We start from the raw sequence: 27,703 nt of genomic DNA on the forward strand, positions 1-27,703 counted from the left end.
CATCCATCCTATATTCCTCTATTTCATCCAAAGACTGCCTGAGCAGTGTTTGTGCAATGCCTCACAAAGCACACATTTACCCCGTCTATCCCACACGATGCATTCCTGGCCCAACACACAAAGTCAAGTTGATATAACTTGCTCTTAATGAATACCATCCCTAGTTGATCTCCCAGCCTCCCACAGCCCATCATAGGGGTTAACCCCAGCCTCAACAGACTAAATTTCATAGAACCTATCTAACTTTCTTTGCCAGCTGGGGAGTGGGGGAAGAGGAAATAGTTCACCTCCAGTTTGCTAACAACTCACCCAGTTTCCCTGATACCTTAATATTCACTGACACCAAGCAGTTTGGAGACTGTTGCCCTAAGTTCTTTGTGCCAGAGGCATCAGTGGAACAGAGCCTGTTCTCTCTTTGATCTTCTTGAGGATGTAACTTTAACCAAAAGTGCCTCTCCTGTCCTTGGCACTGTCCCTCTGTTTGGGGTTTGCCCCTGCTGGTGCTGCTTATGCAGGGGCACTCTGCTTTGTCCTTTCTAGTTTTCATACAAGCCCCTCTGAAAACTAGCTTCTCTCCAGGAGCCCCCAAGCATCTCCTTTTTGTCGATATCATTTGTGAGGCTGCAGTCAGAAACAACATTATTTTTTAGTTCCATATTCTGAGTTGTCTTCTGCGTTCCTTCTAAACTTTCAAAGGTATGATTTCTCGAAGCCTACAGGCACGGCTGTCTCCATGTGGCTTTCCCACCCTCGCCTTTGGGGACTCACAGCACAGTGGCCGTGCACACCCAAGGCACCCGACACACTGCCCTCATAAACTAGTGTCTCCTTTGCTTCAGCATCACAGCCAGAGCAGCAGTTCCCAGTTTCCTTCTCTGCGCCCACCTGGGTAGAAACAAGCAAGGGAGCGGGGCACTGAAAGGCAGCCTCTCAAATATGTTCAGTGTTGAGCTGGTAGGGATTTTGAGGAGCTATGCAAACTGCCACCCCCTCCCACCACTGTCCCCCTGTCCGCCTCCGTGGGCCTGGGCATCTGTATCAGAGTGCACCAATTTCCCTCCTGCACTCCGGGGAGGGGGGGGGGTGACTATATGAGGCACCTGACACTTCCAGGACACTGCCCTCTCATCCTCCCACCCTGTGTGTTATTTTCCAAGGGATCCATCCTCGGGCTCAGCACTTCAATGGACATTTATCCATCTCTCTTCCCAAGGCTGGTCCATCACCCCTCACAACAGGTCTATTTCTCCCTCTGGTAGCCCTGTCCCATTCTTGGGTCCCATGTCACCAAGTCTAGGTGATGTGTCTGAGGTTCTAACTGCCACTCTGTGTTGTACTCTCAGCTGGTTTTATTACTCCTGCTTCACCAACCATCAACGTTCTTCTTTATGGCTCATTTCTATGTGAAATCACTGGTCCTGACACCTTCCGACCTGTTAAACTTGTTCCCAGTTTTACTTAGTTCTTTTTCTTTCTCTTCCTTCACGCTCAGTTTAATACTGGTCTGGCACTTACACATCACTGATGGGAACACAACCTCTGTGCTCCAGAGGACAACGTGGAAATATCCGTCAAAATCTGTGCATGTAGCCTTTGGCCCATCGATTACACTTCAGTATCCTCACAAGCATGCAAGATCATTCACAGCAGTATTACTTGTAATAACAAACACCTGGAAACCACTTATATGTCCATCAAGAGAGAACAGGTCAAATTAGGGTACAGATACTGAAATATGCAGATATAATTTTTTTAATGTACTTGGTACATTAAATTCCCAGAGTTTAAATTAGAAGGTCTAGAAATAAACTCCCAGAGTGCTAAATTAGAAGGTCTACAGTAGTGTGCATGTGTGCAAAAACGAGGCAGAGAATATGTGTGTGTATATGTACATACATCTCTCCACATAAGTTTGCTTGTCTGTGCATAACTCTGGGAGGATACAATCAAAATGATCACAGTGGTTCCTGACGGTGGGCCTCAGAGGCACGGAATGGGACCTTCTGCTGCATGAACTTTTATGCACTCTTAATTTTTGAATTGTGGGAGTGTATTTCCTATGCTAATAAAAATCAGTAAATAAAACAAAATACATAAAATAAAAAGTGGAAGATTCTCCTGCTCAGGCCAGTTCTTCCCAGAGCAAACACCATCATCTTCTCAGTCCCTGCTCTGTGCTCCAAGTCCATCATTCTGGTTGCCTCGTCCAGAAACCAGAATCCCTCCTTTCCAAGGTGCTCACCACAGGAAGGAAAAAGGAGGACAATCCCGCCCGTGCCTTAAGACATTCCTTTTTCTGCCAGAAATTCTAAAGACTCTTTTTGGCCCCTTCTCCATACTTGGGTATATCTCTGATCAACTGGGAGGCCTTCACTTTCCAGAACATGCTGGATCCCTGCTCCTTTCTTCACAGGATCTCTGATACTACACACCAACCTCTTCAATCCCAAAGAGATCCAGCTGCGAGCCTCCCTGTGCCTCCAGTGGTTTGGGGAAACCAGACTCCCATCTCCAAGGAATATGCCTCCGGAGGGACATGCCTGTGATATGGTGTGCCACCCAGAGGTTTTCCTTTGCCTCTGGATCTTTTATGTTCTATCCTCTTAATTCTGGTATTTACTTTCCATGGCAGCCATTCCTCTGCAGTCCTGCTTCTCAAGAGCAAACCTAGTTGATCCAAGCTTGGGTCTCCTAAAATGCCCCAGAATCACTGCAAAAGGCTTATGAGGAAAGGTAAGGATACAGGCTGGGGCCAGGGGATGGTGAGGATCAGAGCCAGACAGAAAAAGCAGCCTGCGATGCTCTTGTTAACAGCATTCTTTTTAAATTTTCACTGAAACATAAAGTGGAATTTGAGGATAAAGCCTGAATTACATGGAGGAAATTTCAGATCCAGCTACCCTAGAAAACAAACAAAACAAAGAGAAAGGTCCTGCCTTTCCAAACCACAAGCCATCAGGCCTTGGGCTAAGTATATTCACTGGAAAAAACCCAGCAGCAGTGCAGGCTGGGAGGCAGCATTCCCCTTATCCATGTAAGTACAACCTCTGGTGACCTTAGCTAAGTGTCCCCCTCGAACACATCCACGCACGTGACTACGGGGGGCCCTGGCTGTAGCAGCTCCCTGCGGCTTTAAGCCTCTGGTGCTCCAGATAGTTGCAAATAGAGCCTCTGAGCATACCAACAAAGATTATGTTCAATCCTAAGAAGGAGAAATGCATTTCAGGTCATGTGGCTGTTCACGGAGTATCACAGGTTGGAACAGCCTAAAAAAAAATTCCTCCACATAGAACCTTATGTTTGTACTAGCAACTGGGAAGGGCCGTTATCTCTAGGACTGAAGCCAGCAGCTCAGAGTCCATGTTGCCTCATGCATGAATAGCCTAAAGGAATACAAAAACAAAAAATTCAGATTGAAATATAATCCCTCGGAAAAGAAAAAATAAAGCAAACAGCAAAATGACTACTTTAGTTGTACTTGGCCCAGAAGTGGGAGCTCGCCTTCCATCCTGTCTTCCCCAGAAAGGAACTCAGCTGTCCCAGGTTGGTGCAAACTCTGCGTTCTCTCCAAGATGGATTCACACCCACCCATGTGCTCCCTACAGTTCAGAACCAGGCATGTGACCCAAACTGGCCCAATGAGATGCAATCCTGGGGCTTTTGCTGGACCTCTGAGAAAGAGACTCTCTCTCTCTCTCTCTCCATGGGTCACCCGCTGGTGGGATCTAGAGCTGCTGAAGGCCATCTGTGTCACCACATGGGGAGACCCTTCCTGAAAATAAGACTAAAGCAGAACCAAGATATACACTAAGGCTGAGTTTTAATGCAATTGTGAGGTCACCTGGATCTAGTGATATTGGACTTCAAACCCTAGACTCGTCAAGTTGTGTGACCTAAGAACCTCCCATGATTACTTATTTTTTTAATTTAAGTGGTTTTGAGTTGTCTCTACCACTTTAAGACTTCTCAGACTTTACTGATTTCTGCCGCCAGAGCCTTAATACATGTTCACAGGGAATCACACAGCTTGAAACACTGGTTAAAGCAACAAAACCCCAAAACTCTAAACCTGGAGAAAATTCAGTTTCCTTCTTTCTGAACATTTAAGAAGCAAAGTCTATTCAACTAACACTTCACCCAGATAAGCTCAGTCTGCGTGACCTTGCAGTTTGTAAAAGTAGCTTAATCTACATTTCCATCTGCAGCATGCTTAATGATATAATCAGTAAGTAATTGATACAAGCTAGCTGTTACTATGTGCCCAGCACTATGCTAAGGATGGTACCCTCATGATCTCATTCCCCGCTCTGACCCAGCTAGGAAATAGTGTGACTCTCTCCATTTTACAGAGGAAGAAGCAGCGGTTATTTTACTCGCCTAAGATCACAAAGCTAATGAGTAGCTCAGCTCCACATTACAGCTGGAAGATCTGATTCCAACTCTTAATCATTAGAAGACACGGTCTAAAGCTTAATGGAGAGATCTTTTGGCAACCCTACTTACCAATGAGCAGCTTCTCAAAAGCAATGCGTGGAATTGCCCACGTATTAAAAGCGTCCCAATCACCAGTGTTTACCCAGTACACACAGAAATAGGGAAGGCTTCAGTGCACAAGAATGGTAGTGCTTAATAGAAAGGAACAACATTCACCTTTAGATTTTGGAGATGCCTACATGGATGCGGTGGGGGATGGGGGTGAGAATAAACCAGGTACCTACATTATGCCAGATACTATGATAGGGACTTAACTTTTGGGATTTGATTCGGACTTCACACAGTTAACAGTTCTACAGATAAAGAAATGGAAGTTCAGAGAAATTAAGCAGCTAGCTTGCTGAATGAAGTCCAAAGCCTATTAAACAGGCCAATAACTGAATCAAGGTTTTTCTAATCCTAAAGCCTATCTTCTTTCCACATCTTACACATCCAGGTGCAAATATGGGGACTTGTAGGTCGAGGTACATGGAAGGTGGTCACCTAAGGTTCTCACACAACTGGATGTTCTCACTCAACAAAAGCAGCTCTGAGCCTAGAATTTATCCACAATATTTATCCCAAAAAGGAGTCTGACATGCTCTAGCCAATGGGATTATGGAGCCTGAAACAATAACAGGAACGATGCAGGAAAATATTATATGGGCTCCCTCCTAAAACCTATCAGAAGAAAAGAAACACATAATCTAAGAGTTCCATCTGGGTCCATGAAGTGCACTCCTTTGCTGTAATGACAGTGGCCTACTGGGCAGTGGACTTCATCCCGATACATGGTCACTACCTTAACTCTCACAGAGGACATCTTGGGTCCCTTCACATCTTGTTTGATTCTCCCCACGGCCCCCCACCCCAACCGCTTCCCTTTCCATCCTTGTCAGCAGCTTGAGGGAAGATAAAGCCTTAGAGCCAAAATTGGGTGGTTTGGGCATTGCTGAAATTTGCAGCCACAGCAAAACCTGATAACTTGGTATTAACAGATCATTGCGTCTCTAGTGCATAGATGCTGCTGGCGCCCAGTGGCTGCCAGCCTTGGGGTTGACTAGATGGCCTGAGTCCACATTAGGCTAGCTTCCCCTGCTCTGAGTTTAGAATAGTATGGATACCCCCTCCCCCCAGAATTTGGTATATCACACTCACCTCTGCTTTTCTCTGCTTCTCCTCCTGCTCTCTCTGCTCCTTCTCCATGCCAACCAGCTTGAGCTTCAGCTCAGAAACTTCAGTCATCAGATCAAGCTTCTGGGTCTCAAGAGATGTGCGGCTTAGCAGCTCCTGCAAGCAAAACCAGATCTCAAAATCACAGCCTCCATGGCAACGAGGGCAACTGTAGCTCCATCCAGAGCGCAGAAGGCAATCTCTAAGTTGTATGTTGAGACTGCTGCATATGAGCCACAGGTCTAGGAGGGACAGACCTGGTCTGCTACTGGGTCACTCAGGGAGAGCGCAGCCCCTGCCACTACCCACTGTGCTCTGAGAAACAGTGTGAACTACAGCTCTCAAAAACACATTTACCTAGAGAAACCAGTATTTCCAAGACAGAAAAATGGACAGTTTTGCTCAAAGAACTAAATGTTTCTATCTCTGTTTTTAAGGAAAATAAGCAGGTCCTCTCAACCAAAACAAACAAACACAAGCTTACATTAACAACATATTTTTCAAAATCAAGGATTCCAAATCATCTCATGGGCTCAATGTTTAGCCCCCGTCTTCAACAAATTTCATTGTAAAGTCTCACTGCAATGAGCCTAGGAAGGAACTAGAGCATAAGGTGGATATTCAATGAGTATTTATTGAATGATTAGAGTTGTACTTATGTGATATGGAATTTTTTCCTAGCCTATGTGATATGGAGTTTTCTGAGCCACCAAGGGATTAAACAGGAAAACTGTTCTTTCCTTACTGTAAGGCTAGACTAGGGGAGGTTATAAATCCTGCCATCACTAGAACAGTGGCAGACAACAACCTGCCTTTAACACATACACTTCATAAGCATACATAAGACAAAAAAAACAAAGGTGATAGACAAAATACCTGCTGGGAACTACTAGGAATTATGAAGGACCTCAAAAACCACGAGCATTCCCAAAGTCCAGGGGCAACACTTCTCCAATGGCAAAAGGCAATGGTCCATGAGCTCCGAAATCTTGGCACATGGTTGGTAGACACTGGATATGTAGGTCCCAGCAAGGAGACTATAGTAGGCAATTCAGAAAGTAACCAGCCACAAATAAGCAGCCGAAAAAGATACACTATCCTGTTATAGTATGAATATTCTTTATTCTCTTGGGCAATGCAACCATAGTATAAGAATGGTGACCAATATGCTGACCCAACAGCTAAATTTCACATATTCTGAACTGTCCTCAGACCATAAACCAAACCACACAGGACAGAGATTTTAACTGGGAATACAGGGTTCCCTAGGCCAAGGCCCTCAGGGTCTCAGAAAACCAAGCTACAAACTATCCACCTGCTAATCTGAGGGGATGAGTATCTAGAAGTTCAGCAAAATGAGCTCTCTGAGCACTGGGTAAAAGAGGCCAGCTCTTCCTGTTTCAGCTGGACTTGAAGCTAGCTTATAGGGCGGGGGTGGCAACGCTGCCATGTGTGAACTACAGCCTACTTGGTCATAAGGAGTCTGCCAGATAAATGTGTATAATGGTGGAGGGGGCAGGAGAGAAGACACACAGATTCCGTGAGTGCTTCCTCTGTGCCAGACCCTGCTGGGTACTTTACATGCATGCTCTCAATAAACCTTCCTAGTGATTCAACAGTAAATATTATCCTAATTTAACAGATGAGCAACCAGGCCCAAAGATTGGCCCGTCTTGGCCAAAACACATGCCAATCCACAACAGCAGAGTTAGTTTTCAAACCAAAGTCTGTTTGACTCCAAAACTCATTTCTAACGTATCGCATTGTTTCCTAAACAAAGGAAGAAGTCCAAGAATTTTAAGGGAAATAACAAAATACATACTGAAAAAAGCCAATCAACAAATATTCACGGAGTCCAGCAAATTGCCACTCAAAATTGTCAAGATTTTATTGAGCACACGTTTTCTACCAGGGCCTGACGCTAAGGCTCTCTTAAGACGCAATTCACCTGGACACCCACCTACTCTCACCTCCTCCCCCGCCTCATTCTGTGTTTCCCTCTCCAACCTTTCATCTACCTGCTTTGTTCCAAAAATGATTCGAGGCAGTTCAAAAAACGGACAGTTTGAGTTAAAATGTAAAATCATAAAATTAAAGCAGGTAGGAAAAGTAGGTAAGTTAAAGCCACAGCCATAGTTAGTATAAAACGCCTACCCTAAAGTTCTGTGGACTGCTAGAGATGGACCCTACTGTGCACATGAGCTTTGCAGCCACCAATGGGAAGAGAAAGAAGAGTAATTCTACAAATCAGGGTCCCCGAGACAATTGCTTTGGAACATTGACAACTGAGAAAATATTCTTCTATGAGACTTTAATCACTTACTCAATAAATATGTTTTTAAATATCTACCAGATGTCAAGGCCTAGGGATATGACCATTAAAAACACAGCCCATTGAGTGCTTGAGTGTTGTTAAGATGCAGTTTGTCTACTAACTAGCATTCATGATACTGCATCGGTGGGATTCAAAAAAGCCTCAGAATGTATCTCTCTTGAAAACTAAGAATCCACTCTATTTCCACTATTGCCAAAATCCCTCTAGCTATTTTAAGCTGCCAGGTTGTAATTGGTCACACCAATGTTCCAGCTGACAAGGATAATATTCGAATTGGTCCTACTAAAGTTCCAATAGCCGTTCCAATTGGTCATGCTGGGGTTCTAATTGGTCACACTAGCATTCCAAGTGGGCATTCCACTTATTAGCGATTATATTCCAGCTATTAGATCTATTAGCATATGCCTCTACCTTTCATTATCATCACCCCTCATCCCTGTCATCAATGAGTACTGTCCTAGTCCCTGAATTCAAAATCAGCCTTCGACAAGCTCATCCCAGTCCATCTCCACTTCCCATCTCCAGGCTCACATGGCCCCCAACCACTATTATGTGCTATATCCTCTATCATCTGTGTCCTAAGAGGGTTTAACTATCCTACATTTTCAACTGTTCCTTCCTCCTCCTTCCAGCATACACTGAATCCTAACTTTTGCATCACATGACCTATCCTTCCCAGTCATTTCAAATGGAGTCCACTCTGCTCCCCAAATCCAACTTCTTGGACAACTCTCTCCCTATTTCTGACTGCTTCCAGACCACTACTGTTCTTATCGACCATCTATGTCTGCCCTCCTCTTCTAAGGCAGTGCCATTTGGTTATGGCCTCATTTCCCAAGTATCCAGAACCCAAGACAGTCTCCCATTTTCCTCGGGGCTTTGTCTTTTGATCAACAGTTTCTCTACCTAGTTCGGGCACATTCCATTTCCTCAGTAACTTCAACATCCTGTTCTTTCCTTGGTAGTTTCCAGTATCCACTCTGGCTGCACCTTTCTTGACCACAGTGCCAACAGGCTTTGCCTCCACTTTGCCTCAGCTTCTCAGCAGGATGACCACAACTTGGCCCTTGCCTTTATCCAGAATGCATTTGCTCTGGATTCTACAATCTTCAGCTCTGAAATGGTCTCTTCTGGCCACAGTACCCTGACCTTTAAAACTTTCCCATTTACTGACTTCAATAATCCTTAATCTTTTCTTCTGTGGCGACTAGTTACCCATTTTCTCAGTTTATCAACTTCCCTTAAGTACTATTTGCCTCCTTATCCATTCCATCCCATGAGGTCATTTCAACTCTATCACATCTGTACAAGAACATTCCTCATCCAGTTAATCCCTGTCCCTAGACCTGAAATACATTTGCTTAACCAGAGCCCAGTCTAGGCCAAACCTCAGAGTCTTTTATCTATGTTTCTAGTCCCCATGGCCTGAAAATTGCTGGCAAACGACATTTAATGATGCCAAATGGTTTTCATACAAATTTACACTAATTAGAGCTGATCTTCCAATACCGCCTGGCACCCTTGCATTCATCTCTGGCCGGTTCCTTTTAGAGATTGTTCCAAATCTTTCCTACTCTCTTCCATCATATATCCCACTGTTTCTCCCTCTTCTCCTCAACCTCTCCTGAAAAGATATTTAAAAATAATCTGATCATTCATTGAACTTACATCCTTTCTATTTCAAAGTTTCCCTGAACCATCTCTCATTGAAATCTCTGAGATCCACGTCTTAGAGCAAGCAAGCCCAACTCTCCTGTTGGAGAGCCACTCTCAAGCACAGTGAGTTTCCAGGTTGCACATAAAAAGCATATGTTCAAGGACACAATGAGTCTAGAGTTTGCCCTGAAATTGCCCCATCTGACCCACCTTCCTATTGCTGACTATCTCATTCTCTAGGCTTCATGCCATCCCCACACAGCTTGATGTTCAGGCTTTCAAGTTACCTCCCCAGTCAATCATTAGCGTTTGGCTGTGATCTCCGGGTTCTGGTCCGGTTTCTCCCTCCGAAGGACGCCTCTTCACTTGCTCCCTAGGCTCTCCTTTACCTCTGTCCTGCCTGTGAGGAAGTTCCCACCCAGACTGTGCTACACTGAGGTAGGATCATTAATCATCCACTCTGACAGGCATTTAATCTCTTTCACCATCAGCTCCCATTCCTCAGGCTATAAACATGATCAAATTTCTGACATTCGAAAGAACTTTCCCTCTTGACCTTGCCTTCCCTGGAAGCAACCAATCATCAACCCTCTTGTGCTCTTGCTAAGCAAATGCATGCTGTGTGTGCACTGTTTGTATGGATGCCTTCTCTCTTCATCTTCTCACTTGCCCCTTCACAGCTAAGCTCTAGAATCAGTAATCTTTGCTACCTCTTCTTCCTCACCTTCCAGTCACTTCTCAACAAGATGTCTGTATGCCTGCAACCCAGCTTCTGCTTTCCCCAGGTAGAACACAGAAACAGTTCTTGTTCTGAGGACCAATGTCCAAACTTTCAGATGCAACCTGTACCTCTCAGCTTTCAACCACTTACTATGCTTCGTCCACTTTTCGGTTTCAGATACTACTTGCGACCCCCATCCTTCCTTTCGGTTTTCCTGATCTTTCTTTTTCTCTTCTGTCTCCTTTGCTAGCTGCTTTTACTCAGTCTGTGTCTTAAGAGACAAGTTGTTGGATCCCAAGCTCTCATTCTAAACACTAGAGTTATCTTTGGATCCAGCCTACTTGTCTGGGGCACCAACACAAGGTTGGTCTTTGCTCAGACCTACAGGGTGGATTTGTCTGGGGATCTCTTGGAATCAGGAAGCTACCATAAAGCTGGGGGAGGTGAGATGTGGGGAGGCAGGGGGCTGGAGATAAGGGGGACAGGTTTCATAAGCTGCATTAGTTTTTGCTCTCCCAATTGTTTTAAGATTGCCTATGGAGAACGCGCAAAGGAAAGGAAGGCGGTATGTGAGGCAGGTGATTTTTGTTACTATGAAGCATCATGAAACTAGGTAATGAAACTTTAGGAAAAAACTTTAATGAACAAAATTATCACTCACCCTCTTGCTTCATTCACCACTACCAGTAACCTCTTTCGGAAGAGCAAATACATCTCCTTTCCTGGAGATGGGGGAAAAAAGCTTACATCTCAGAGAGAACTGTCATTTCTTTTTTCCAAAGCTCGGTTTGAGAGTGGAGCCGATAAAAAGAAGTGGCCTCTCAATTTATTCCCTCCTTAAAGGGCCACATCTTGAAGCAATTACTTCCATCTTTAAGTGTGGAACATGACCCAGGGAGTTACTGACCAATGACAGAGGACTGGAGCCAGACTGGCAATCTGAAACCAGAATGAAAGAATGGGCCATGGAAAGACATGAAAGGGAAAATGTGTCCCTGTGCCCTTTGAAGTAAGAGGCCTATGCCATGCCAGAAAGCTGCTTTCATGAGTAACACTGCAGAGAGGTGCCTGTAGTCAACCCAGGTTCGAGTCCGGACCCAGTCCCCGCTAATGAGACCATCTCTCTGAACCTCAGTTCCCTTGCTCTGTGAAAAGGAGGGTAAAGCATCTAACACACACAGTGGTACGGAGATGCAACATAAATAAGATAAACTTGAGCAAAGCAGTTATTTCTGCCTCAGAAATCTCCCAGGAGGCAAGTTTAGGGAATTACAGGCAAATCTCTGTTTTCTTCACTCATGACTCAAGTGTCTTACCTCCGGAGACAGATTTGTGCTCCCAAAGGATCACATACACAGCTCTATTTAATATTCTTTTTGAGACAGAAATGTCTCATTAAGGGTGCTCTTGGGAAATGTATCAGCCAGGTGCTGGCGACACTTGGAGTTCACGCGCCTGGACATACTGTCCTTGACTCAACGCGTGGGTAGAAATTGGGTATGTTAGGTCCCCAAATCTCCATGCTCAATATCTTAAAACTGGTGATTTATGAGATAGTTCAGTTTTTTTTTTAATTTTTTTTAAATTTTTTTTTTTTTTTTTAATTCAGAGAGAGAGAGAGAGAGACTGAGAGGCAGAGACACAGGCAGAGGGAGAAGCGGGCTCCGTGCGGGGAGCCCGACGCGGGACTCAATCCTGGGTCTCCATGATCAGACCCCGGGCTGCAGGTGGCGCTAAACCGCTGTGCCACCAGGGGTGCCCAATAGTTCAGTTTTAATAAAACTGCAGTAACCATACTCCAGCTTTAAGAGGTGAACAATGTAAAGCCCGTATTGTCATCCTCGTTATACATACCTAAGAACACAGGTTTGACAACTTTCCCAGGTCAACGGGCAATGGTGAGTCCACAGAAAGTTGTCTACCACCTGGGGCTCTAGGTCACGAGGGAGGACTGACATCGAGGCAGGTGCCCTTCAACATTTCCCCAAAGCAGGGGTGTGTCCTCACAAGGAGGTCTGCATCCTTTCTACCTCCCCATTTGGCTCCTCTAGCCTGTCTTCTTTTTGACAATGAACATCTTTTCTGCTCTTGCCACTGGTCACATCTGTAAATTGCTAGTCTCTGGAAGGTGCGCCATTTGGCTGCCAGCTCTGTGTAAAGTCTCCTACCCACTGAGTAGCATCAGCTTCCTCCTTGAAGTCATCGTCCTCTGGAGAAAGGTCAGAGGCAGGGGAGCATGCCGGGCAGGACTCTACGGGACTCCAGAGGCTACTTTAGAAAAAGCTGCCAGTGACCTCAGTGCATCATCAGGCCATGGAGAACCTGCCCAGTGACACAGATTTTGTTGCCAGCAGGGTCTAAGCAAGTTATAAGAAGGAGGCCGCTGGTCCATGCCTGTGTTCCTGGGGTGCTAATTCTGGAGACCCCAGTGTGCAGCTATCAGAGATGCTGCTAAGCAATGCCTCGACCTGCTTAGGCAACAGAAGGCAAATGTCAGCCCTGTGAGCTCTCTGTACCTAGGCCCAGACTACCCAGACCTGGGAAAATGAACCCAGGCTGTGGCCTCTCGAAGACCAGTTTATAGATTTCCTGGAAAATGACTCTAACAGAGAAGGTTCCCTGGGAAATCCACACTGAGACCATACCCGAGTAGGGGCTTCCAGAGGCAGTCTACAAAGATGCTCATAGCTGCCCCCTCGCCACCCTGAACCTTGCAGGGGGCTGCAGACAAAGATTGCACCCATCACCTATATGCTGCTCATGTGGACCAGTCCATGCTGGTTTTATCTGGTTCTGGTTTGCCTATCTAACCCAAGGTCTTCATGTTCCCTTGTTCTGGAGACCAGATGGATCAATGCATAGAAGAAAACAGATGGGAACTGAGAGATTCAGCATTAGCAGGGGCAGGTGGAAGGGTGTGTGGTTCATGAGTTGGGTGAGGCACTAACTCCCTCTTCTCTTGGGCTCCTGCTCACCCTGGAGTGGGACAAACAGAAGCTGTGGCGAGTCATGGCTCAGTGGGGTTGTGGAGCCTATGTAAGCACAGGGCTTGGGCTATGCTGGGTTGGGTTTCCTTAAGTTCCACAGGTGCTGTTGTAGCCAGTGGAGGGGACAGAGTCTAGAGCAAGGGTTGGAGATTAGAGCTCTGTGGGCCAGGCTCGGCCTGCAGATATGCATGGTGTGGTTCACGCAGCACTTTTTTCCCCCATTTAAGTTGCCAGCATCTTTAAAACAGAAAGATTTATCTTTAAATCTGATTTCCAACCTTTTATGAAAAATGAGACTATCTAACAGCACTGGGCCTACGTGGGCAGTCAGCTCAAGGCAAGTGGCGGCAGCCTCCTGCAGACAAGGCCACTCCATACGCCGGAGAAGTGCTACCAGGGCGGCGGTGTCAACAGGGCGGCAGTGTCAATAGGCAGTAGTCACAAGGCCTCACGCTGACTGAGAAAGGACCTTGTTCAGAGCCCCTCAAGCCTTGGAGCAAGAGGCCAGGCGTGGCTCAGGCCAGGAACAGTCTCTGAGGGCTGGCAAAAAAGAGGCAATTGTTTGCCTCCCTTCTCTGCCTCGGGGATGGGAGTCCTGTGTGTTCCTATCACCAGAAGCCAAGAGCCCTGCAGTCCAGGATCTCGCTGGCAGACAAGCAAGTCCCTGCCTGTCCCCAGTACCCAGGACACATGCGTAACACGTCCCAGCTGTACACGGCCCCGCCTCAGCACTGTGGGGCAAGAGTTAAGTGCCTTTCAAACAGCATGAAGCAGATCTCAGGAAAGGGTCAGCACGTGCAGCAGAATATTCAACCTGGGGTTTGGAGTGGGGAACCCTAAAAGCTCCAGCTCAGGTTATCACCAAGCCCAGCAGACACACAAATGGTCCTATGACCTGAATCCAGGATACACCAAAACTCAGTATTCTATACTCCCTTCATTTTATCCTTGAAAGATGGAAAGAACACAGGGAAAGTTATGAGCATAAAAATAACTTGGTTAAGGGGGGGCCTGAGTGGCTCAGTTGGTTAAGTGTCCAACTCTTGATTTCAGCTCGGGTCATGATCTCACAGTCATGAGATCGAGCCCCAAGTTGGGCTCTGAGCTGGGTGTGAAGAGCCCGCTTAAGATTCTCTCTCCCTCTCCCATTGCTTGCGCTCTCTCTCCTCTCCCCCCTAAATAAATAAATAAATAAATATCTTTAAAATAATAATAATAATAATAACTTGGTTAATTTCAGGAAGGTTTTCAAATCTGAGAGGCTACAAATAAGACCTAGCACATTCCAAATTATTACCAAGCCATGGCATCTACCTCCATGGCACATGCAAACCACATGCCTGGTATCTCACCCATAACACAAAATAAGATTTAGAATCAACAAGAAATAAAAGGTAACTGAGCTTAAGACTTTTTCAGAAGTCTAAAATCCAGTCCATGGGCTGATGCTTGGGAGGACAAGACAGCCTGCCCAGGTGGTGCTGGGAAACATCATCAGACTCTCCAGCACAGAGACGCTGACAAGGGAGCAGAATGTGGAAGAGCAGCCAGGTAGCTCAGGCAGGCAGTCAGGTAGCTCAGGTGCCAAATGCAGCTGTGCTCTGACCCCAGATTACGTCGTTACCCGCAGGTACTACCTTCCGGAGACATCAACCTTCTGACATTTTCCTGACATGTTTCCCTTCCGCAGTCAAATCTTCTTGGTCTCTGTCTGGGGTTTTGCAACACTCCATCACTTTCCTCCCCTCCTCCCTCATCCCCACCTCCAAGCCACACCTCCAAGCAGCCTTGAAAACACAATCTAGTGGGCTCTTCTATCACTCTTTGTGAAAATTCTTTCCTGCCGTGCGTGCGACAGCTTTTCCATCAGGCTATTTTCTTTTCTGGTCTTCAGAAGGAAAATTCTGTTTGAAAAAATAAACTCAACTCCTACTGTTACTCAGATTTTCATGGAATAGGATGAGCAGGAGAAATGCATGCAATTTAAATAGAAAAATCAAACGGGGCCAAGGCTGTGGTAACTTATTATGCAGAGATGAAAAGAAAGCAAACTAGAGAGCAAACAGCTTCTGAGCTCTTGGAACCAGTTTTTTTTTGAAGACTGCATAGAAATATTGACTTAAAAAAGTTCTCAAATTCACTCAAAACGAAGAAATACCTAGGAACCAAAACATTTCTCTTAAAACCAAAGGTCAAATTCAAAGCCTGTGTTCATTACCATTCCACCAAGTAACAATATGAATGTTAATCATGACAGTAAAGAATGTTGGAGCTTTGGGGGATCAGTTATCTGATTACACCCATTTATGTTAAGGGACTGTCATTTGTTAAATAATTATTGAGTGCCTCCTATGTGCCAAGCAGTACACCAGGAGCTACAAAGCAGTAACCATGAGTGAAGTTTATGTGCCTCTTTCCCAAAATAATGGAAAATGCAAGGATGATTCAAGGAAATTAGATCATCTTGATAGATTTCACAAAATTTCTCATTAGCTTCTCAATGATTCTGAAAAGACTGAATAAAAATTCAACACCCCTTCCTAAAAATTGCAGGTCATCATTTACAATTGCGTAAAACTCTTCAAGAGCAGAATGATTATCATACTTTTCACTAAAAAAAAAAGCCTAAAAAAAAAAACCTCTAAGTGACAGTAAAGAAAACTATACAGCAAGATTTAAAAATGGAAAAAACTTCACGCTGATGTGAAGCATACAAAATCAGAGGACTAAATTGTACCTGTAGTGTGAACAGAGCTTTGTAAATTATATGCACACCTGATGACAACGAGGACCAAAAGGAAACAAGGCATTCAAGAGATTTGAATGGTACGAGAGCAGCTACATTTTTCATTTTGACAGCCATTAAATTACATCGAAATATTATTGATGAGATAAGTTCTATCAGAAACTACGCAGAGTGAGAGGGGACGAGTGAGACGGGACAGAGGCATGAAAGAAGCTAAGCTAGGCGACTTTCTAAAACCCCAGATGCCACTAGCAGTCAAGCTGTGTGTGGCTTGAGAAGAGAAGGGTGACTTTGCCAGCAGAGTGCCCCTGAACCTGAACCCGGGCTGGGGCGAGAGTGCCACCTGGGAAACTGTCTAACCAGCCCGACAGGTTATTCCTCTTAGGCCAGCCCTTCCCGCCCTCTCCTCCCTGACTCTCAGCTGGGGCTGGTTTCACCTGCTGTATAAACACCACATGCGGAGCAGCCCAGCCTACCTCCAGACGGGCGGGATGGGGAAGTAAGCAGTGACAGCGTGACCTGGACACAAAAGTGACTTTAACACACGAGCTGCTTTAGAACCCGAGGGCCTTTGCGTGTGCCACCCCTGCCTCCCCACCCCCCGCCTTACCTGTTGAAGCATCTCTTCAGCGGCATTGAGTTTCACCTGGTGTCCTTCCAGACACACTTCCAGGTCCCGAATCTTCTCTCCTTGGGCTTCCACTTGGTCTGTGAGGACACTCACCTGTTCGGGAAATATGGCAATTGTGGAGGAGCAGAAATGGCTCACCTCAAGCTGTGAAACTGCACTGCTAATCTTTACACAGAGATGGCTTTTCTTTTTGGCAGGTGGCAGGTTGGGGGGGGGGAGTGAAGGTTCCAGATAAAGCAAACTCCAGTTTTTTCTTACCTTGCCCCTGCCTGACTGACGTGGCTGCGTTTCCCGCTCTTGATGCACTCAACAGAAACACCCAACAGTCACGAGAGCTGCCTCTGGGCTGGCCTCCTGCTCCTTATTCCTCTCACAGAACTCACTCGGGCAGTCTGGACCTCAAGGCATATCTCGGCTGGCTTGCCAGGGCTCCTGCCACCTCATGTGGAAGAGCAATCCAAACTCCTGTGCAAACTAACCAATGCCCTTACCTCTCTCATAAGGGTGTGATGACTGCTCACCTATCAGGCGAGGCTTCTGAAGCAATCAAGGAATGTGGGATGTAAAGGGCATGTATTAGCACTGACAAAACTTGGCTCTAGGAACGTTTTTGTGCCTCACAGGCCAAAACATGACTCTCAGTCATAATACACACAAGCCACGCTGCACATACTGTGGCAGGAAAGTCCTCCATAGAAAAATCACCAAGAGATCTTTTGGAATTAATAAAGATCCATTTACAGGAAGTCATTTAAATTATGCCCTCAATGCATACTGAGAGGATTTTCATAGCCTGTTCTAGTAGCAAAACTAACCCCCAGATCCTCTTTTTTATTAAAAAGGTGCCTCAAAGCAGGAAGGTGAAGAAAGAGAGTGGGTGGCTTCCCCAAATAAAGAAATCAATGACGGGTAAATTGAGATCCTTTAGACACTTCTGGTTTTTAACCAATGGGTGAGGCATTGCCACTTACATATAGATTATCCTAAGTGATTTCTCAGCCCATAAAGGAATGGTAGTCAGAGCAGGAAGGGGTTAGCATGAATTCACTTCTGAGTGTTTAAACAGACTATCAATTATAAAGCTCCCTTTGCAAGGGGGAAAAAAACCCTAAATTGATAGCACTACTTTAAGCTTTCCATTTTTATATTCCCAAATGATTAATGAATTTTTGGAACATATTCCTGGAGTTGGTACGTAGTGTGCTAATATTCCACTTACAATCCCCCAACAGGAGCCTGCTGCCAATTAGGCCCATTTTATGGCAGTTTTTTTATTTTTTAATTGAATTTTTTATTTTTTTATTATATATTTTTTAATTGGAGTTCAGTTTGCCAACATATAGCATAACACCCAGTGCTCATCCCATCAAGTGCCCTGTCAGTGCCCGTTACCCAGTCACCCCCCACCTCCCGCCCACCTCCCTTTCCACCATGAGAGACTCCTAACTCTGGGAAACGAATTAGGCCCATTTTAAACACAAAACTTTGTGGTGGGTTTTCCAATCCTCATGACCCAACACTATCAGCAGTCCTGGCCTCTTTATACCTACAAACTAGACTTTCTAAAGGGTAGGATTCCAGAGGGTGGCCTTTCAAAGCTTCCTGGGTTCCAGTGTTTCTGTTTGGGAAGGATGTGTTATGGTTAGTCTTATTATGAGGATTATCGTCTGCACCACACCTCAAAGTCATGTGCTGGTTCCCAGAGGAATAGCATGAGGTCTCCTGCATTCCATAGCCTGTACCTCGGCTGTGCATAATATTCAGCATACACAGGCTGGGGGTTCCTCATGAACCTGAACACTCAATCACTAGAAGAACCATGAAGAGGCACAGAAAACTGGGACAAATGTATAAAGATCCTAGAATGTGACCTTTATTCAATAAAAGCACATAGTTTTTGAGTTCCTACCCTGGGCTACGCATAATTTTAGGCAAAGGAGGGAATATAGGAGTGGAATGAAAGGGAGGGGGTGAAAATCCTGACTTAAAAAAATTACATTCTAATGAAGATATAAAAGATTTTGGTTTTTAGTACATATGCTGCCGAAGCGAGCACAGAAGAGTTTGGGTTTGTTTTTAACTTATTCTGAAAACCAAGTATTTTGTTATATGTGATTTGCCTTGCTCTTCTACAAGTAGACCCAGGAAAACACTCTGGGTGTTTCTTTTTTTTTTTTTTTTTAAGGTTTATTTGTTTATTCATGAGAGACATAGAGAGAGAGGCAGAGACACAGGCAGGGGGAGAAGCAGGCTCCATGCAGGACTCGATCCCCGGACTCCAGGATCACGCCCTGGGCCGTAGGCGGGTGCTCAACCACTGAGCTACCCAGGTGTCCCTGGGTGTTTCAATTAATTCACTCTGACTGAGCTGCCTTGTAAATTAAGCAAAATGCTTTACCATGTTGAGAGGCTAACCAGCTCCAGGGGGTCACTACAAAACAGGGTGATCACCTAAGAGCAACTCTGAAAATCTCTTCACAAGCTCCTGGAACGGAAATCGTCAGGATCCACTTCTGACTTCTGTGATAAGCAGCTTCCTAATTGTGTTTGGGTTATTGAAATAGGGATTATTCAACGATTCAGAATTTTTAAAAAACCATGAATGTCAAGAGAACATTCACACATAGGACTTCTTTATTAAAATTAAATTCCTTTAAATAGGAATGTGTTCATTTAGCCATGAAGGTTCCTGGTTCAAAAGTTTGCAAGACCATACTGTTTGCTGCAAGATTTTAAATCAGGCACTCTGATTAATCATGTCATTGGGATGGACTTTTAAATTACACATCCCTCAAAATATGTGCAGTATAATGTGCTATATAATCTGGTTCCTCCTACCTCTCTGAAGGCAGTTCCCCAGCAGACTTCTTCACGGTCATAAACTCCAGCCACACAGACCCTTGCTTCTTCCCATACACCAAGCTGACTTCTGTCCTGGCTCAGGGTGTGTGTTGGATGGACCACCATCCGAGGGGCTTCCTCCCCAGCTTAGCTTCAGGACTCCTCCTCTCAGGGAGGTCTTCTCTGACTACACAATCCTTACCTTGATTTATTTTTCTCCATAGTATTTATCACTGCCAGAAATGTTTTATGTATTGGTTTCTTATACACACATGTGTATACACACACACAAGCTCTGTAAGAACAGGGAGTTAGTTTATGTTCTTCACGCTGGTTTTAGGTGCTACAACGCTAGCACCTAAAACCAGTGCCTGCCAAGAACCCCTAGCACAGGGATAGGCCTCATGTAAGAATGTTCAACTGTATGTCCTGCCAACCACTCAGGTCCTTTTTAATGAAAAATTAATGGAGAAAAAAAAAACCCAAAGATACAAAATCATGTAATTATATATTTGGTCTGAGCTTAATTTTTTTTAAATAGGGGCAGGACAGGGAGAAAAAATTGAGAAACAAAGGTCAAAATGTTAAACTCTTTCTGACTTTCCAAAGTTCCTAAAATAATCATTTATTGGGGCACCTGGGTGGCTTAGTGGTTGAGCGTCTGCCTTCGGCTCCAGTCGTGATCCCAGGATTGAGTCCCACATCCAGCTTCCCATGGGGAGCCTGCTTCTCTCTCTGCCTCTGTGTCTCTCATAAATAAATAAATAAGTAAAATCTTTTAAAAAAATCATTATTACTTTTACATTAGGAAAATGAAGTAATAAGATGAAACAGAAGGAAAAAAGCCAAACATACAGCAGCCTCTTCATTCCAGTGCTCTAGGCTAAAGCCCACAGTCTGTGGAGGGTTCCAGAACTCTACCTGCCCCCTCTTCTGTTTCACTACCAGTCTAACCTACCACCCTTCAAAAAGCTTTTTACTGAGCCAGGATTGAGACATTCATCTTCTTATTCTCCAAATCAACAAGCAGTGTCGGATACATACCAGACACCAAACAAATGCTTGATTTATGCATCTGAGAGCTAACACAGCAAAGAACCCCTAGCACAGGGATAGGCCTCATGTAAGAATGCTCAACTTCATGTCCTGCCAAGGAACATGACTTTTCAGCACTGAAAATGTTCCTTTGACTATCTTTCTCCATACAAGTTTTGGAGTTTCTCTCTTTGAAACAAGCGAGTCATCAAAGGCTCATTAGCCCATGTTACTAGCTCCAGGGGATTTGGCCTCAAAAGGATCAGTCTAGATCTGGCTCCAGAGGATTTGGGCCTGATCCAGTTAGCATCCACCCTATGTCCATATCACTCATGGCTGTTTTATTAGAGACAGGAAGACATGTCTTATCTCCCTTACAAGACTTCTGGGCTCCTAGAGGACAGGGTCCCATTAATCAGGCTGGATACAGAGCTTCCAGAGTACAGAAGGGGTTGCTCAGTATTACAAGATGAATAAATGAATGCGTTCAGAGCCCCACCGCCAAGTCCAGTTAAACTGGGGCTTCAGTTACTTTCTGCTTTGTTTCAGGAAGATTCTTTTTAAATACATATACTTCAGGAGTAAGATATACCCAGCAGAACAAACCTCTTGTGCTTCCCTCCCACCTAGGGCACCTACAGAGTTGGAGGTAAAAGGATAAGCTGTTTCCCATGAAAATGGACCCACCTGTAAAATGAGGGACTCCTTATCTCCTTCTAGACGTGCCAAGCGTTCCTGGTACGTTTCATTACTAGCAGCACCGTGGTGATTTACCTGGGACTAAAGGGGAAAGGGTGGGGGGGAGAATACATTTAAAAGGCTGGAAAAACATCTTACCAACTTTCAAATGAAGTATGCAATTTGTGAGGACAGTTTCGCTGGTTGCATGTACAAAACCACCCACCTAAACAGGAAACCACAGGATTTCAAAACTACTACGAGAGGACCATTGATAGGTGTGCCTTGAAAACTGGCCAAACCACCCCCTGGATGACCTCACCCTTGGCCGGGAAGGTCTTGATGGAACTCCAGACCCAGCGGTGCTTGACTTGACTGGGCGTGTTAGGTCTGGCGTAGGCGGAGGCACAGCCTGCCAGAGCACCAACAGCAATGAGTTTACTCTTTGAGAAGGCCAGGGGGCTCGTACCATTCACCGAGGAACTATGTGGGAACATGTCCCGCACAGATCTCGATCTCACCCAACTCTCGCATGAGGGTTCTCAGAACTGTAGCACACTTTACAGCATGGAGGCCTTCTTGAGCACCACAGAAAGCACAGAGGATGGGGAACACCAGGCATAAAGCCCTTCATCCATTCACATGTCCCTTCCAGGAATGGCCAGTCCCTCCCCTCCATAAGGGCTCCAGTGGCCAGGCTGGCATGCTGTGTGCTTACTTCTCTCAGCTCTAACACTGCAGGGAAGGAGGAAACATCCTGAGAAGACACCAGATGACAGCCAGAGGGGCCTCAAAGAGCTAATAGGGAACAAAGCATCCAGAAACCCAAAAACAGAGGAGGAGATGTGAATTGGCAGGTGGAAGATAGAATTTATAAAATGCCCTGAGCAAGAGAGAGGAGGCTGCAGGCACTTTTCGGGTGTGTCTGACCTGATTGTAGGCAGGGAGGAGGGAAAGAGGTGGCTGCTAATGGGACTCAACTGGCCCAATGCCATTAACACTCCCTTCCCCCATGCTTAAAGGAAGGCTGAAACTCAGAGGCCCAGAGTAGGCCATCCAGGGGCTTGGCAGCCTGAGAAAGCAGATGTTATTGCTAAATGGGGAAGTGACAATCATCATAATCTGGGCTAGTCCAGGGGAGTAAATGCTCTGAGATATATGAGGCAGTATCCTCCATTCCAAAGACAAGTCGTGGTTGAGCAAAGGAGTCGGTCAGAGAGGGATCAAGGCACAGAGGTCCAGAGGTGGCCCGCTTCTCCTGAGCTCATTTCCCCACATTCCAACCTTTAGAATGGGCTTGCCACCACCCCCCATTAAGAAAGGGCACCTCCTTCCCTCCCTTGTCTCTTGCCTTCCCCAGCGCACACCAGGTAAGGGCAGGAGACAGAGCCAGGCCCAGACCTGCAACAGACTTAGGGACTAAGCATTCTGCTTTCAAGCCCTGGAGTCTCACTTGTGAGAGAAGCACCTGCCAGTGGAGGTGCAGTGGGAGGGCCAGCCCAGGGGCCATTCCCTAGGGCGGCTGTACCAGGCATAGGCTCTAGGCTACCCAGGGCAAGGCACCCACCACCACACCACTGCCCTTCACTCCAGCCTCTCTCTAGTCTACATCTTCTTCACTGTTATGGAAGTTCTTTCACACTACAGACAAAGGGCCTTAACAATCACAAGTGACTTCTTTGTATTGATGGCAGTTTATTGTTGTGACAATGCTGGTCCTCATGTAGCCAAACACCAACTAGCATGCAAGGATATAATTATAACTCATGTTTTCTCAGAATCTCAAAAGAGAGGAAAATAATTCTTAACAGCAGGCCAAGTGCTTCTCTGTGAAATAATTCACATGATGGTGAGAAAATGACCCAGGCCCCTAAGGGAAGCTGGGCAATGTCTGATCCCAGTGCCAAAGTCAGGACATGTAAGGGGCCACCCAGCACTGCTAGCTGCCATGCGTCCAGCAGGAGGTCCAGGAGAGAAAAACCAAAAGGAAGACTCCCTCCCCAAGACTCCAGCAAGCCCCCACACCATGGTGCCTGAGTCAAATGGGTCAAAGTACGTTCTTCATGTTATAAGTCTACCCATATAATCACCCAGAGACGCAGCTATTTTTACAACCGACCAAAAACGAAGTTGATGTTATAAGTTCAGTTAACATACAAAATGCATGCCAAAGAGTCTGTAGCAGGTGCTAGATGTAAGTTTAAAAAAACAAATCTGGATCCACTCTAGCAGCCAGTGGAAAAAGCAAACCACAGTGAATTACAAGATGCACAGATCAGCATGGTAAATAAAGTCAAACTGACTGCCTAGGAGAAACGTAACTATTCCTACAGAAAGGAGAGACTTAAAAGTTTTCAGAGACTCTCTATGCAATAGGGTAAACATCCAATATCCATGATGTTATCCTCACAGTAACAGAGCCCAGTAGAACTCACTGCCTTCCTGTGATACCTTCTAAATACGTCAAAGGATAATGGATCATATGGGCCAAAGGCAAAAGAAATTCAATAGGACCAATCCAATGTGGCCCAAGCAAAGTACCGTAGGTACATACCAGGCACTTATGCAGTGCTCGGCATGTGTTGGGAACTGTTTAGAGCACTTTAAGTGCCTTAACTCTTTTAATACTTCCCATTACCCTGTGAGAGGAGTACTATTTTGATTCTATTTTACAGATAAAGGAACCAAGGCATAAAGTGTATGAATAAGGCATAAATGGATATTTTTCCTAAGTTACTGCGTAAGTAAATTGGTAAGTCTTCTGTTATAGCTTAATTGAGGAATCAAGTACAAATTTGGTTTAATATACTGGGATTGTATGAAAATTCACTTGAAATAAGTCTGAAAACACTGAACCTAAGTGTCCATTAATAGAGGAGTAGTTAAATAAACTATGGTTCATCCACATTATAGACAATCTCTGGCATTTCAAAATATGAGGTAGATATTTATGAACTGTCACAAAAATATAAGACCTATTAGATAGTGAAAAAAGCGAGATCCAAGGAATCAGAGTGATATTAGAAAACAATACTCTATGGCTCCATGGGTATAGGACATATGCATGAAAATAAATAGACTCAGTGTCTGGAAGGCTACACAGCAACCCGTAACAGTGCTCCTTCTGGGGAAGTGTCTGGGCTATGGAAGGCTGGGGTGGGAAGTTCGGTCAAGGTGGGCTTTTATTTCAACCATAACCATTTTTTGTAAGCAGCTCAAATATTTTCTTGAAAAATTAAAATACATTTTAAAATCCAGAAGCATTGAGTACCTACAACAATGGTTCCTGATACTTCCTTCCTCCCACAGCAGCCTTGAGAGATAGGCACGCTGGTCCCTAGGATGGTAATGCTCCTGGCAGAAAGGCACCTCCCTTGCCCCAAATCACTGTTTGAGCACCTTCCCCTCTCATTCAGTCTACCAAAATCACCATTGTTCTCTAGTAGGCTTTCAAGAGGTATTCAAAAACGGTGAAATGGAGACAATGTCCCGAACGCAAGTCTGCATTATCACCATCCTTTGCTTTTCCTGACATGCAGAACCAGGTCTTCGCAATCCAGTTTCCTTAGAAAGCATAGACCAGGATAAAACACCATCTCCACTGAACACAGAGCCAAGAAGAGGATTATTTTAGAATTACCTTGTTGAATGCCACTACTCATCAGCCAAAGGTGAGGATGTCATTAGGGCAGAAAAGGCACGTGGTTATGAAAATTCATTCCAATTACTCAGAAACATGTTTTAAAAGAGTTGAGACACAGCTCTGTTTTGTCCTACTTTGAAAAACGCTTGTTTGTCCAAGGCTATACTGGTTTCCCTAATTCTAACAGTGGAATTGCAATAGAAGGCTCGGACCAATTTGGAGATTGTACATCTGGATCCCTGGGTGACTCAGGTTTGGGAGTCTTTGAACTTCTTGTCCATATTCTCTATGAGGTAAATCAGTGATGGGGTAGCTGCCCAGCTCTCCATGCATGTGAGACTCAGGCATTCCATGGAGGGAAGAAGTCAAGCCAAATTCTGAAGGATGCTTCACGCTAAATTTTTATTCCTCCACATTCTAGTGTGGCAGGTGAATTTAAAGGAAAGTTCTACCCTGTTCCATTCTTTAAAGGATAATCATCCCATTGATGAGTAAAAACGACCTCTTATTTATATTCAACTAATGATGTTAGCCCCCCTAGGCTGGACCTTCTAATAGATGACTGATGTACTAGGTGGGATATACATCTATCCGATGTTCTCTTCTGTTTATGGTTATTTCTACAGATGTGACAGAAGAAAAAGGGATCTTCTCATTCAAATTTTCTATGGCCAGAGCTGCTCCTCAATCTATAACCAACATATTGTGTGGAACCAAGGAATCTGTGTGCTCTATGGAGGTGGAATGGCAACTATAGATGGACACTTCCATGTCCTCTTGCATCTTCACCAAAGAATGCCACAGTACAACATGCTTCCTCTCTCCTATCACAGAACTGAATAGATGGGGAGTTCTTCTTGTACGTATGTTGTCAATAATTGGCAAACTTCAGCCAAGATTATCGAAGCCATATCATCTTTGCTTTTACTAAAGCTTTGCTCTCAAGAGTCTGGGCAATCCATCCTCTAAAAGCCAGAACCCTTGAAGGCAAATATGAGACACAGTCCATATGGTCAGATCAAGGTCTTCCTGAGGCTTTGACAGTGACACTGCAGAAAGTCCTCAGGAACAGAGAAAAAACCACAGCACCTTGACTCTCAAAAGGTGAGAAAACTCCAAATGCTATTGCTTCTAGGACTGAGTCAGCCTAATATACAGCTTCAGCAACCAACAGTCTAAGGCTATTGTCTAAGCCATTCTTATCTGGAAAAGAAAGGCTTTAAGATGATGTAGCAGCCATGCAGGATGTTCTATGGTTGGGGTCGTAGAGTTGATCATGAAAGTCAATCAGCCTTAGTGATTAGGAGGGCAGGGAGAGGATGGAGAGAGGACTGTGTGTGTCCAGGAAGCAAAGCACTGGCCAGCAAGATTCCAACGTGGATAGTTTCTACAGAAAGGACAGTTTGGACCAAACAAGGACATTAACCTAATCTAGACTGAGTCTGCCTCTACCTCTCCCACAGGTCGGTGAATAAAGAGTTTACTATTGATAAGTTCCTCATGCATGAGAGCTGAATTCCAGGAGACTCAAGAAATAGAGCAGGCTTTCCATATCTTGGGAGGACACTGCATTTTAATTAGGGATGAGATTATCCAGGGACAGTTAAGGCCCCCAAAAGAACTATGGTTACTTGTTTAAAAAGAAAAAAAAAAAAAAAGCAAAACAAACCTCCAGACTAGGCAATTTTCCTCTTGCTTTCTTGCTCAGAGGGAAAATAAATGAAGACCAATATGAGAATTTTTCTGAACCCTGGAATCTACTGTCTGTCCAGAATAGACTGGATCATCACCTTTACTGTAATCACATGGCACAAGTGAGGGCTGCCATTTTCTTAGAGATATTCTCACCCCTCCCAGCCACCTGATCCACGTGCAGACGGTTGGATCCTTCCTCTGAAATTTTAAACTTGGGAATGGAAAATGGTAGTGGTTGTGCTAGAAGGTTTTTGGTTTGTCAGTAGCCACGTTCTCATTCATATGGAAGCAGCAGGTTTACAGCCAGAGTCAGCTAAGAAGCCAACATGCATGGGAACACAAAAGCCAAGAAGAAAAGAGATGGTGACATTCTCATCTCTGGTTCATGTGGTGTAAAGGCAGCAATATATCCCTGCCCTTCCTGTTGGTTCCTTCTTAACCTGCACGGTTCAAACTAAGGTTCTGTTGCTTGCAACCAAAAGCCCTGGTCAATGCATTTGTCTCAAAGGGTGATAAATCAATTGACCAAAATTTATTCCTTTGGAATAAAGAAGGAATTCCTGCTATTTGGAGAGAATACTAAGTAACAGAGAAATTCTGCCTACTGTTGATTTCTTGAACTGGCAGTTGAAGAAAGAATAGTTAGTTCTGAGCCAACTATAGTCCAAATCAGGAGCGAGGGCCAAAGGGGATCTACTTTGTAGCACAGAGTGTATCTGTGTGGGATGTACTGGGATAAAGACAGCACCCAGTCTCCTTCATGTGTGAAATGGAGAACTTCCTATCTACCATCTGTTGGCCTCCATTATTTCCCACGTAGAACAAAAAGGTTAAGGCAGGGAATGTTACAAAATTCAACAGGCCAATGAGTATCAACTGGGCATGTGTGGTGATCGGTGGGTGGGTGGGTATAGGGAAAGAGAAAAATAAGTTAAAACACAATAAACAAGAAGGTAAAGTAAGGTTAAAAGGATGAGTGGGAAATAAAAAAAAATGGGTAATAAGAATATGAAACCACCTCACCACCCATTTAAGAAGTTCTTTGCAAAGACTGACCTGTCCTATACAGCTGTACAAACGTAATGTCTG

The 27,703-nt window shown here is 44.8% G+C and overlaps 1 protein-coding gene and 1 long non-coding RNA gene across 15 annotated transcripts in view; one reads left to right on the forward strand and one right to left on the reverse strand.

Annotated features, from left to right (window-relative positions):
• The window catches only part of PPFIBP2 (PPFIA binding protein 2), a 147,103-nt gene that overhangs the window by 41,895 nt on the left and 77,505 nt on the right, over positions 1–27,703 (reverse strand). For 11 of the 14 annotated variants that reach the window (XR_005983897.1, XM_041730031.1, XM_041730028.1 and 8 more), the window contains 3 exons: positions 21,286–21,378; positions 16,702–16,815; positions 5,632–5,763 (listed from right to left, as the gene is read on the reverse strand). Coding sequence is in view for 13 of the 14 variants with exons in the window: in XM_041730031.1 (XP_041585965.1) it covers positions 5,632–5,763; positions 16,702–16,815; positions 21,286–21,378 (339 nt within the window). In the remaining variant the exon portion in view is untranslated. Of the gene's footprint in view, positions 1–5,631; positions 5,764–9,847; positions 10,040–16,701; positions 16,816–16,980; positions 17,135–21,285; positions 21,379–27,703 lie in introns of those variants that run through there. The other 3 variants (XM_041730034.1, XM_041730035.1, XM_041730036.1) reach the window with 3 other exon arrangements.
• Positions 9,947–27,088, forward strand: LOC121476267. The gene is made up of 5 exons (XR_005983898.1): positions 9,947–10,075; positions 21,229–21,336; positions 23,952–24,028; positions 24,816–24,947; positions 25,546–27,088. It is a non-coding gene; the product is annotated as an uncharacterized LOC121476267 (long non-coding RNA).

This window comes from Vulpes lagopus, chromosome 15, assembly GCF_018345385.1.
Source record: "Vulpes lagopus strain Blue_001 chromosome 15, ASM1834538v1, whole genome shotgun sequence".
Lineage (NCBI taxonomy): Eukaryota > Metazoa > Chordata > Mammalia > Carnivora > Canidae > Vulpes > Vulpes lagopus.